Raw genomic sequence first — 12,762 nt, 5'->3', positions numbered from 1 at the left:
CAATTGTTGAGTAATGAGCACTGCACGTTATTAATGTCACTCGGCCTGGGCCTGGGCCTGGGTATAGGTCTGGGTCTGGGTCTGGGTCTGGACCTGGCCAAGACTCGCAGTCGTCTGGGCCAGTTCTGGTTCTGCTCTGCTGGTCTTTGGCCACGATTTTTAATTAAGTAATTCGCTGACTTTGTTAGCCCTGTGGGCCCATCTGTCTGATCTTCTTTGGAGACTGTGTTGTGCGCCCTGTGTTCTCTCCCTTTGCTTTGGCTTGCTTTAATCTGGCTAACAAATTGCTTCATTTCAATTTATTTGCATTTGTTGGAACAGAGCAACAGAGACTGTGCCTCATGTTGCTGCCGCTGCTGCTGCAAGTCGTGTTGCTGTTGTCTGGCTTGGGTCTATGTCTGGCTGCAGTTCGTGGCTGCAGTTTTCTGTTGCTGAAGCTGGAAAAACCTTTCTGGCTTTCTGGTCGACTCTCCTCTGCCTCTGCCTCTGCCGTTGCCTTTGCGGTCGTGTTCTAATTTATTTGTCTTTGATTGTGCCCATGTCTCTGCTGTGTCTCTGCTGTGTGTGAGAAATGCTGGGTCGTGTCCTAGGCTTTCTTTTCTCTCTTCTGCTCTCTGCTCTCTGCCAACTTGCAACTGTTTGCGGGGCAAATTAAGCAAACATACATCATAGTCTGGGCCCATTAGGAGAGGAACTGGCGCTGATGCTGGGGCTGGGGCTGGCGCCTTGGGCCTCTCGCGATTAATAGACCACTGCCTTGATATATGCACGCAATTAGAGTGCTAATCAAAACCTAATCTCGGCCAAGGCTCAGAATTTATTGTGACTGTGGCTAACAACTTCTATTCTAATTGCAGCGGGAAATCAATGAGGTCTTCGAGCTGCGCAAGGTCCAGCGCCTCGAGCAGCAGCTCCGCGAGCAACTGGAGGCATCCACCGGCATGCCGCTTGATGAATTGTCTCGTTCCACGGAATCAGATAGCGGCTTTGACAGCAGCAGCACCACAGCAACCCACTGCACCACAGGAAAAGGAGCATCCGCAACATCCACCAAACCAGTGACAACTAAACTAAGGGCATTGTCGCCGCCGCCGCACGGTGGACACAGCGCCAGCACCACCTCCTCTGGCGCTGCCGCTGCTCCACCTGCCCAGGTCGAGGATGTCAACATTTGGGCCTTCAAATTTCTACGTGATCTGGACAGCCTGATGGCCGGCGATAAGCTGCCACCGCATCTGGCTGCCCTAGCTGCCTCCAGCTCCGGATCGGCCCCCTCCAACCACCACTCGCCCACGGCCAGGACAGCGCCTATGTTGCTGTCAGCAGCAGCATCGGCGGCCATCCAGAGTCGCTTTGGCAAGGGCTCATCCATCATGGAACAGCACCAGCAGCAGCAACAGCAACAGCAGCAGCAGAACGGACTTGTCTTGAAACCGGAGAAGCATGTAAGTCCATCATACGAGTACTCGTCTTTCGGGCTGAGATTTCCTAATCTCGGAGTCGCTGAAATTCCCTCGTAATCTCTGGCATGATGTTTCGACATGCAACATAGCAAACAGCCAACAGCGAAGCATATTTTATGAATGTAGGTTAGATAAAATGCGCTTAAGACCAAGGCATTTAATCTGAATCCCAACAATGTTGTCAACACATAGACACAAACACACACACACTGGAATTTTGGGGGGGCCCACACGCAGCTGCCCCTGCCACACGAATGCCGAAAGAGTAGGAATGTTCTCTCAAGAAGTGCCATATGTTCCATCCATCCATCCATCCATCCATCCATCTGCAGGGCCGGATGCGCAACTGAAGCGCGTGAAATTTATGGGCAGCAAGCAGTCTCAGAGAAGGTAGGGTTGTGGGGCAGAGTTCTGGGGCATCAACTGGGGGCCAGAGAGCGCTGATAGACAGTCGTCACTCCGTGGCTGGCACTTGAATCAGTTAAACTTTGAACTTTGTAGATACGACGGAACACTGAATACTGAATAGTGAATACTGAGTCGAACGGCAGCCGGAAAGTTTTATGGTGCTCCGGCAGTTGCGTTGCATTTCGGGGGCCCCGTTTGATTTGCATCGCCATAAAATGTGTAATAAAATATACTAATTAGTGCAGTTCTTGAGAGCGATCTATTGAAAGACAATTGGTCAGATTGATTGCTGCTGGGCCATAAAAGACTTTTCCTGTTGCAATCAGTTTTGGGGTTTTGAGGTTTTTGACTCCCCAGCGTCAGATAACCCACAACGAACTCTTTCCCTCCCCATGTGCTTTGGCCAGCTCGATGACCCACTTAATGCAGTCCCGACCATAAACCATAAGCCCCGAATAGACTAACCAACTTGTTAGCTGTCTCTCCGCGGCTTATCAAACCAAATAGATCTAATTAAAACATTTATAAGCCAAAAACTGCTCATAAACGGCACTGTGCTTGCGGTCGTTGTCTCTGGGTCTCTGGGTTGTCTCTGCCTCTGGCTGTTGCATATGCTTAGCATACATTTCCTCTGCCTCTCGTGTCTCCCTGCTTTGGATCTCTGATTATCTGTGGAAAACCTCAAAAAGGCAGCAGCTACAGCTGCAGCGCAACAAGACAAATATTAATTTTCAAAACGCGTGCCATGCCAATGGAAAAACACGACATCAACACCGAAAACTGAACACTAAAAACCGACTACAAAAACCCACAAAAAGCCACCACTAGGGAGGAGGAGGAGATATGGAGCTGCATTGTTTGGTGGCGTGGCTGCTGAAAAGTCGAAATATTTAGTGTTCGAATCGATATACTCGCCTGACAGTAGGGCGGACCCGTTCCTAAATCCACATCGATATGCTGTTGGAGGAAAACCCAAGCCCAGATTCGTATAATTTCTTCTTTTATTACCATTTCCCTTTTTTCGATGTGCTGCAGATCGAAATGTAATCTATTTATTGATATGCCTTAGATATTTTCCATTAATTGAAAAGCTGCAGGAGGAAGCATCAAAAGTTACCTTTATTCTGGGAATAAACATGCTTCTGGAAGAAAGCGCATTCCTAGTTTCAATTCCTCCCGGTGCATTTCTCTTTCGGTGATTAACAGGAAACTCATGTGCCTGAGAAATAGCTGACACAATTTGGGGCTGCCTCAACCACACGGCCCTCATGTGGGCGCCTGATATTTCATTGTGTCGGGGAATAAATACTGAAGGAATGGCTGAAGCTGTCATATTTTGTCGTAATCGCAGCAGGTAAAAGTAGCAATTAAAATGCTTAAGCTGAGGACTGAATCCTGAACTGAACCGACTGCGCTAATTATTGCAAAGAATGTGGTCGTCTGATACACTCTTCAGTCCATCAGTCAGTCAGTCAGTCAGTCTCTGCGGGCAATGATTTATAAGCTACCAAAGACAGCATAAATCAAAGACAACATCAACCTTATCGAGGGCACAAGTGCGTGCCTGGTTTGCCAAAAGCGTCGTCTGGACAGAACTGTCAATGAAAGTAAAGCAGCAGCAAAGCAGTTGTATTTTACTCGTATTTTTTATGCACGAGTTTGCGTTGCGTTCGAAAGGAGCCAAGGGAGAGTGAACTGGGTCAATATGCCGCCCTGCGGCCTGCAGATCGAGATCCGCAGAGAACACTTCACTTTGGCCCAGGCAGGCTGCAGCTGTCAACACACGGCAGAGCAGACGTTGCATGAGGCAGACCCGGTGGAACCCAGGCCAAGGCCCAGGCCCAGGCACAGGCCCAAAACGCCCCAATTTAGTTTGTGGCCATGTTTATGAGGGTCTCCCTCTGCGAAAGTGAATCTTGTACATGTGTGTGGGGGCATTGGCATTCACAGCCAACGCAATGCGCTTAATGATGATGAACCATGCAGATGCAGCAGTTGCAACAGATGTGGCAAGCCAGACTCGGTCTCCGACTCAGATGCAGTCTCAGACACGGACAAAAGACCGCGACACACAAAAAGCTTTTCACGCAGCTCAACGAGCCGCAGAGAACGGAGACCGACACTTTTGACTTAAGTAGAACTTGCAAATCACTCCAAGGCAAACAAACACGACGGATCCCAAGAGGATCCCAAGAGGCCCTGCCACAGATCAGGAAGGAGGCGACCATGGGCCGGGCAGGCGTTTAAGTGTTTTGATTTGATAATTATTATCAGTGCGCATGCGTGACCGCAGGCAGGCAGGGAGGCCCGTCCATGTCTCAGAGTCAGTCAGGGGCATGTCCAATCGATTTGCGATAGTCTGCGATGCCCTGACACACACACACACACACTCTCATACTGTTGGGTGTATGATCAAGTACTTATGAGTGCATTTACTCATACTCATATATAGGTACGGTACGTGTACGTATCTCTTTATGGGGAGAAGGAGACTCTTTCTGGGTCACATATCAATAAAAGTGGAACGCTCAGGCGTTGCCCATTGCATTTGTCATCCAGAGCCCCAGTCATATGTAGAGTTATGTATGTATTTTCTGTAGATCTCTTGCGAGTCGCGTTTTTTTTTATGATCAATTAGGAGCATTTACAGTTCCCCTATTTCCCTTTTTTATGTGTCATTTTGTGTTCATTTTATTGCATTTTTCATTAACTAACCGAAGAAAACATTTCATTTATTTTCCATCAATTCGATACTTCAGATCTGTTGCGTTGTTGCTGTTGTGGGAAATGTTCACATTTTTATGACATTTAAATAAGTTTTTGTCAGCGTCTCGGATATCGAGTTCTACTGCCCGGCCATAAAATTGATTTCGGATTTTTCTTTGCTTTACACTCTACTCTCCCCAAAGCAAGCCCAATCCAACCAAACCAAACCAAACCAAACCAAAACCAATAAAATGCTTCAATTTTCAATCACAACAAACCCTAGAGGGAATCGCTTACATATGTTAAACAGGGTTTTCGGGGGAATGGCGGGGAATGGGGGCCCCTCTTTAATTGAGAATTTTGTTGGCTTTGATAAAATCGCTAAATTAATAGAGTGAGCGATCGGTCTTTCGATCTACAGAAAGACAGATGCTCGAGCCCTGATAACTAGCCGTAAAATGTAAAAGTTTTTATTTGTCTAACTGTCGAAATCAGATCCGATCTGAGAGATCCATCCGCTGGGGCATCGGTTGTGTCTGGGGCTGTGACTGGGACTGTGACTGTGGCGCCCGCCTGCCTTTAAATAGCCCGATGCGTAGCCATGCCCATAAACGACAATGATCCGGACGCCCAATTAATGCGTCCGCCGGCGAGAGTTGGCGGCTCATTAACACGCAGTTGGGCTTTGGATGGAATCGGAATCGGAATTGGCATTGGCCCCGACCATCAGGCTTTATTAATAATTCATAGACATGGCCGTAACAGGCACGGGGCTCGCTCTGTGGCGAGACTGCTGCTCCATAATGCATTACAAATTTGATTTCGAAAACAGCAGCGCAACAGATGTGTCTGTCCTGTCACATTCCCAAAGGACCACCACACATCCAATCCTTGGTCTGGTCTGGCTACCGCATCCGCATCCTTCGCTCGAATAATTGGACTATATTTGGTCAGGCGTCGTCTGCTTTAAAGCAGACCCACCCCTCCTCTGTTTAAGTTTCCTAAATACAGAGAATATTAAATTCCTGTCCCCTTTGAATACTCCACTGCGATGCAAAATGCATTCATTTTCCTGTTGCTATACGATACGGCTGCTTTAGCATTTCTTATCGATTCGTTTACTGAATCTTGCGACTGGCGTGTGTTAGTCAATACCAGGTTCGTCTCACCCCCAGCCTTGGCACTATTCCATCTTGATATTCTTTTTGCCCCCGAGAGAGTTGCGCGTTTTTCCAGCCACAGAATCAGCGCAAAGGCAATGGCAACGGCAACGGCAACAGAAACCTGCAGCAATACAGCCACCACCAACAACGACAACTAGCTGAAGTCACTAAAAATGCGCTGCTTTGAGGCACAGACACACACGTAGACAGTTTTTCCACTCATAAATCATTTAGATCGATTTCCGCTTGTCGCTGGCATGGTTTCTCTCTTTTTCTTATATTTTAATACTAATTTTTTCCTGGACAAAAACAAATTGTCAAAAGCTGAACATTTAATTAACATAACGCACTTATACTCTTTGACATTTGACCAGGAAAATGTGTAGAACCATGGGACACCGATTGTAGATAGGATTCAAGATCAAAGAGAGAAAAAAAGAGAGTTCCTAGAAGGCTGCGGCTGCTGGCTGTTATCAGAGGCGGCATATAAATCATAACCCATAACAATAGGACACATTTGCTCAGAGCGGAGATTCTTTAGTGCGTCGAGATGTGCCTTTGTGGAGTTCCACAGAAATACCTACAAAAAAACAGAGAAGCAAGAAGCTCAACTGCCTCTTAGATTTGCATAAAGTACGAAAATTCTTGGGTAGCCACTTGACAATGTCTAAAAATTCCGCTGATGTTTCCTTTTAAGCATTGTCTCTCTGTGGGCTGCCCAACAAGGTAGCTAGCCAGCCTCCAGCCTCCAGCTTCCAGATCTCCAGTCTCATTATACATTCAAGGTCCTTCCATGTAGAGGCTGAGGTCTGAGTCTGTGGAGCGGCGGCGGTTGCGGCGGCCCTCGAAACTGTCAGCGGCACTCAGTGTCGACTTTTCTTTATTAAACCCGACTGACTATATTTTAATAAGTTTGTTCATTCTGTGTCTTCCACCAGGCCACCATTCCACTGCAATCGTTTAACCTTGATTGCGGACGCAGCGAAGCGACGATGCTGCCAGCAGCCAAATCGAATGCTCTCGCCTATATGCGCATCCACTCGGCCCCGAATGGCTATCATGGAGGAGCTGCAGCCACAGTCGTGGCTCAGAGCCAGCGCAAGAGTCTGGCTGGGACGACATTTAATGGCCATGCCATGGAGTCGCCGACAACACCGACGACACCGCCGGCTCATAAGCTGACAAATTTCCAAAGTGCATTGAAAATCGAGGAGCTGGCAGCGGCGGCAACAGGTGAACCATCGACAGGGACCACCATCGAGGATTTGAAATCTAGGCGACAGCGTCAATTGAGCAGCGGCGACATGGAAACAATGCCAATGCAGACCCCGACGACGATGGCGGCGGCATCTATGCCCATGTCGATGCCAAAACGGGTGGGCATTAATCATGCGACCACGGGCTCCTCCTCGTTGACGAGCAGAAACGCCATAACCCCACCGCCAGCATCCGCATCGACTGGACCTGGAGTTGGACCTGGACCTGCAGCCACGACAGCATCGACGAAAGGTACGGCCACGCCCGGCTATTTGGTGGATGTGACCAAAAAAGGATCCACATCGACAATTTGGACATCGGAGGAGTCCATACTCCGCAGCGTTGGCGCCGTCGATGAAGACAATAAGTGAGTATCGTCATCAACATCCCAGGAAACCTGGGAATGAAGTCATTAATATGGGTCCATCAATATTGATTTGTCAATCTATCTACCCCCCGCGTGGCAGCTCCACTTCGTCGTCGTCGGCCTGCGAGGAGGCGACAGGTGTTCTCAGTTCCGGCAAGTCGGGCATCTCCCTGGACTCCTCTGGACTGGACAACGACAACAACGAGAGCGGCATTGGCACAGCCACCCCGCCCAAGGACATGTCCCACTGGAAGAGCCACCATCTGCAGCACCATCACCACCACCACCACCACCATCATCGAACGGGAGACCGTAGTGGCCCGGACAACGAGTCGGTGAGCAGCCTGGATGCCCTGCGCAAGATGAAGTTCCAAAAGAGCGGCTCGGTGGCCTCCTCCGATGATCCCGATCTCCTGGAGGTGCTCAGCCAGTGCGGCAGTGGCGGCGAGGCGGAGGCAGCCAACGAGTCGCAGGACGATATGCTGGATGAGGCGGAGGCCGTAAAACAAAAGTCCAGTGGAAAGCCCAGCGACTACGACGAGTGCCACGACGAGTTCGAGCTGGGGCAGCACATCTGCGACTGCGACTGCACGGACGGCGATGCCAGCAGCGCCAGCGGCGGAGGCACTGCCTCCATGGCCACTCCCGTGGTGCTGCGCCGCAAGTACATCGCCCCGCCGCCCATCCTTGTGCCCTGCGGCGGCCGCCAGCGCAGTCAGCGGAGCCACTCTCTGGACCACTATCACCAGCAGCTCCACCTGATGCAGCCACGCAAGCTGTTGCCCCGCAATGTCAAGGAGCGGGCCCAGCTGTCCCTGGCCCTGCGACAGGAGCCCTTCCAGTCGCTGCTGTCGCCCACGGCCACCACGGTCACGCAGCTGCATCACTTCGTGGAGCTGCCCTCGCCGAGCAGCGCCTCGCTGCACAGCAACCTGGGCGACTCGGGCGGCATTCCGGAGCTTACCACCAAGTCCAACTCTGCCCCACTGCTGCTCAAGGAGCGCGAACTGAGCAGACGATACGACGACTTTGCTGCACACCATTTGGTGAGTACCAAGAATCTTGATTAGCCCTAAAGAGTAGGCTAGAGTAATAACAACTTGTAGAAGTCTAAAGCATAAACAGAAATATAGATATTATATATAATATAGAATATAAAAGTTAAAGCAACCCTTCGAAACCATGGTAGAATATTAATCCCTTTTATAACTTATCGGTTCACCCTCGCATAAACTTGATTGCCAGACATTAATGCCCATTCTCTGTATCTCTCCCACAGACGCTGCGCTATTCCCGTTCGCAGAGTGATCGCTATTTAGCAGGTGAGTGGCTGTGGCTGTGGCTGTGCCTGGGGCCGGCAACAAGTTGTTCTCCTTTTTCCACAGCCGGGGCTAAATGAGTTATTTAAATGGCCCGGACCAGAGCCCACGGGGCCCACGGGAGAACCCACAACTAGCCGACCATCAAGGCTGACTGGACTGTCTGATTTGAGGTCTTGGTGGTCCTGCCAGCCAATTAGTGGACTGTTATTAAGCCTGAGTGGTTTATAATAACAGTGTGGTCAAGCATGACTCATAATTTCTATAATTATGACAGAGTCTGATCTATATTTGATATCATATGCTAGGGACTGGCCCATTCCGATTCCCATTATACTTTTCATTTAGCAATCATCGTTTACTTTGGCATCGAAGTCGAAATCAAATGCTTTTATTTCGGCAAACAATTGCAGCCAATCAAGGCCATCATTTAAATTACTTTCATGTTCTTCTGGGCCAGCAACAACAATATCAACAACAGCGGCAGCGGCAGGCGCTCTTTTTGCGAATATCCAACACTTCCGTCAACACTTGAATGGCATCGGCGCAAACCTCACACCCCACCCAGTCCCCAAACCGAAAATGGCTGTCAATCTGTCAATTGTACAGACCATACACTCACACTCTCACTCTCTCGGAGGGACTCATACATAGCCATATCTATCCACATATTGTGCCTGCTCTTTTGGGTGGGGATGCTGCTGCTGTTGCTGCTGGGGGGATGATGGTGATGGTGATGATGATGGCACTCTTTGTGCTAAAAATGGCGTATAAATGAACAAAAAAATTCAATCACAAACTGGACGCCAAAGTGCCCTCGACTGGCAGCAAACTTGTGCCAACTCTCACTGTCCGGGTGGCAACCGAAAGCATCATTCAATTTCGCTTTTGCAGCATGACTGCGTCCTCGTCCTCACTATCGAATTATGCACACACACAAAAGGAGTACCAGTAGAGTAGACGAGCACGCAGTCAGAGCCTCATCAGCACCCACTAGGAGAAGCCGCTGGAGTCGCAGTGGCAATCTAGACCAATGACGTCAGAATGGAGGCGCCACGGCACATTGGTCATTTCATGAACATTATCTGAGTGTTTGCTTGCCATTTCCATTTCCATTTCCTGTCGCTTCAGCCATGATTTCTCTCTCCTGACGTCACTAGAGTGACGTCTTGGCCAGAACATGCCCTCTAGAAAGGTCGCTGGTCACTGGTCCCAGTCCTGGTAGTAACCTTCAGTATATTATCATTATATTTACTCTCGCATTATGCGTATTTACGAGTGTATTGCCAATTTTTTGTGTACTTTTTCATTGCGTATACGCCCCGATGTCAATAATGACAGACTCGAAGCCGGAGTGAGTGAGAGAGAAAGAGAGCGAGTTGTGATGGGATTGTATCAGAGGGGGTTCATCATTGTTGTTCCATAACGGAAGCAGAAACATCCCAAGTAGCTCTCTCTCTCTCGCTCTCTGGCTGTTGTTTATTTTGTTGAAAAGATTAAAACACACAGTATATATCATGATTTATATCTGATATTGCACAAATACAAATGACCAGCATTTATATGTACGAGTGTGTCTCTTTAATATATAAAATGGCTATGGCTATGGGTATGGCTCAAGAGAATACGGAATATAATGCGCCGATGTCGAGCATGTGTCCATGTCGTGTTCCGTCTTCCGCACCAAGTCATACACACCCCCCAGCCGCCCATTCCACGAGAGGAGAAGATTAATGAGAAATAATGTAACCGTGACTGGCAATGATTTTGTGTTCATAATTTTCCTGTTTACCCAATTAATCGCTTTCATCAGGCTTCGCTTCTCTCCACCACCCCGCTCCCACCGCACTCTGAGAAAACTCGACAAAAGTGAATGTAATCCCTAAGTAAACCTCTGCCAGCTGTTTTTGTAACTCACAAAGGGCCTGCACTTGCCCGATTAGAATTGGTAGAACTATTAAGCAGTAAGTAAATGTGTGCTCGAACCCATCTGAATCATCAAAGTGTCGTCCAGTGTGCCTTTAGTTTTCCATACATAAATCATGCAACACAGCAAAGGCTCAACCTTGAAACTTATCGTGCAACTGTGCCAAACCAACTGTGGCCCACTCTGAACCCACCACAAAGGACCTCCCTCCACCAAGGCTCCACCCAGGCCCACACCCACTGCTACCAAACAGTGAGCAACAGGTGCGGTTGTTTAGCCAAGGCAATGTCTCTAAATGTATGAATTTTAATGAATGCCCTCATAAAAAACCAAACTAAAACAAGCTGACATTTCCCCCTCTCTTTCTGTGTGTGTGTGTTTACGTTTACATGAAAATGAAATAAACCTCATCAACGGCCAACAACAGGCAGTTCTTCAATTTATTTATTTATTTACTTGTGGAGAGCTGTCTGGTCTTTCCGTCCTGTCCTCAGGCTTTGGCCCTGGCCAACTAACCACAGAAAATAATAAGCGATTGTGGCGCCGATACGAGCTATATGGAAAGGAGGCACGAGTACCCTCCATCCCATCCCATCGCATCAAAATCCTTCGGAACGGAACCCTAAAGAATCAGAGAAGAAGAAAAACAGCAGTACATCATTCGCTTACAACTGAGAACACAGAACACAAAACACAGAAACATTGCTCATACGCCCCGTATGGCTGGCTGTGGCCCCCCAATGATGCTTCGGCTTTTTCCGGTTCGGGCGCACTCGGGCCGGGCGGCACGGCTCGCCATTTTGCCCCGAACGGGAGCGCGTTGGCAAATTCATTAGTGCTCTTACAGGCGCCGTGCACGGTTGTTGATTTTCGTGGCCGCAACGGGTGGAAAACTCTCTCGGGTGGAGCGCGTCGACGCCGACGACTCAGTTTGTAACGGCATTTTGAAATACGATTGAAAATATTGGAAATCACTGGAAAAATCCCCCAAATACGTGTGTGTCTTTGTGCGCCAGTGGTGGATTCTGTGTGTGTGTGTGTGTCCGTGCAATGGAATATCTCCCAGTGTTTCCGTAGTTTCTTCTATGGATCTGGCCTGAACATCTTTGGCAAAAACAATCACTGCAGGGCAATAGCCTACTGGGAATTTTCAGTCGTTTCTGTGCAGACACCGTCAAGACGGCGCTTCCCAAGCTGGCCAATATGCAACGCCGCATGTCCATCACCATACGCGAGTACAAGTTCTTCAGGAGCTTCTCGCAGAAGTTCGAGAATTGGCCCAAGCGCAAGGCCGAGGCGTTATGGCGGAAAATGCGCGAACGCAAGATTGCAGGTGAGACCGAGAATGGCCAATCGAATAATGGGTTTTCCATTCGGCCTCAAGGGCAGCTTTGTTTTGCCAGCGCGCTGGTCGAATGGAAAATTATGAAAACTCTTGTATATACAATTAGAGAAATATGCCTGTCTTCGGCTGCGGGATCATTGTGTGGATTTGCTGTGGAGCGGCGAGGAATGCGCGCGCGCCACTTCGGGCCGCCCGTCGCTTTCTGTTTATTGTTTTTCCGCACCCCATGATGGTTTCCCCACCCCACCTGCCACCTCCCACTTTAGCACCTAGTTATTTTGGGAATAAGAATGCGGAGCATGACTATTTCCAGCACAGCCTGGACCCATCAGTCGACGACTCTCGCCTCAAAATCTAATTATTCAAGGGGAATAGTAATGGGAATGGCAACAAGTGTTCAGACAGCAGACATCTAATATAGCCAGTCGTCTATCATTTGCAACTGGTTACATCTGTCAGTCAGTCATTCAGTCAGTCACTCCATTCCATCACTCACTGGACGACAGTCAGTCTGCACCGCAATACTATCTACATTTTTTTATATATATGTATATGTATATATAGTCGTATTCCCCACCATCATCATCATCATTTTCTTTACACTCAAATGAAATTGCGCGCCAGTCAAGCAAAGCCATTCATTTAAATAAAGAAAATTGTTTCGCATGTAGTAATAAATGGAAAAAAATTATTATACAATTAATATGTGCTATATGTATATTCGGGAACGAGTAAAAAACAAGCACCGACAAAAAGGCAAAGAGAGGCAAAACAAAAAACGAGGCAACAAACAAAGTAAATTATAGC

At 48.5% G+C, this 12,762-nt stretch overlaps 1 protein-coding gene across 3 annotated transcripts in view; it reads left to right on the top strand.

Moving 5' to 3' along the window:
• The window catches only part of cv-c (crossveinless c), a 92,571-nt gene that overhangs the window by 66,601 nt on the left and 13,208 nt on the right, over positions 1 to 12,762 (top strand). For 2 of the 3 annotated variants that reach the window (XM_033377033.1, XM_033377034.1), the window contains 4 exons: positions 858 to 1,445; positions 6,679 to 7,364; positions 7,465 to 8,410; positions 8,644 to 8,686. In XM_033377033.1, coding sequence (XP_033232924.1) covers positions 858 to 1,445; positions 6,679 to 7,364; positions 7,465 to 8,410; positions 8,644 to 8,686 — 2,263 coding nt within the window. Of the gene's footprint in view, positions 1 to 857; positions 1,446 to 6,678; positions 7,365 to 7,464; positions 8,411 to 8,643; positions 8,687 to 11,651; positions 11,944 to 12,762 lie in introns of those variants that run through there. The other variant, XM_001358927.4, reaches the window with a different exon arrangement.

Source organism: Drosophila pseudoobscura, chromosome 2 (genome assembly GCF_009870125.1).
Source record: "Drosophila pseudoobscura strain MV-25-SWS-2005 chromosome 2, UCI_Dpse_MV25, whole genome shotgun sequence".
Lineage (NCBI taxonomy): Eukaryota > Metazoa > Arthropoda > Insecta > Diptera > Drosophilidae > Drosophila > Drosophila pseudoobscura.
The sequence above is the reverse complement of the archived record's forward strand: the minus strand, read 5'-3'. Positions and strand labels throughout refer to the sequence as shown.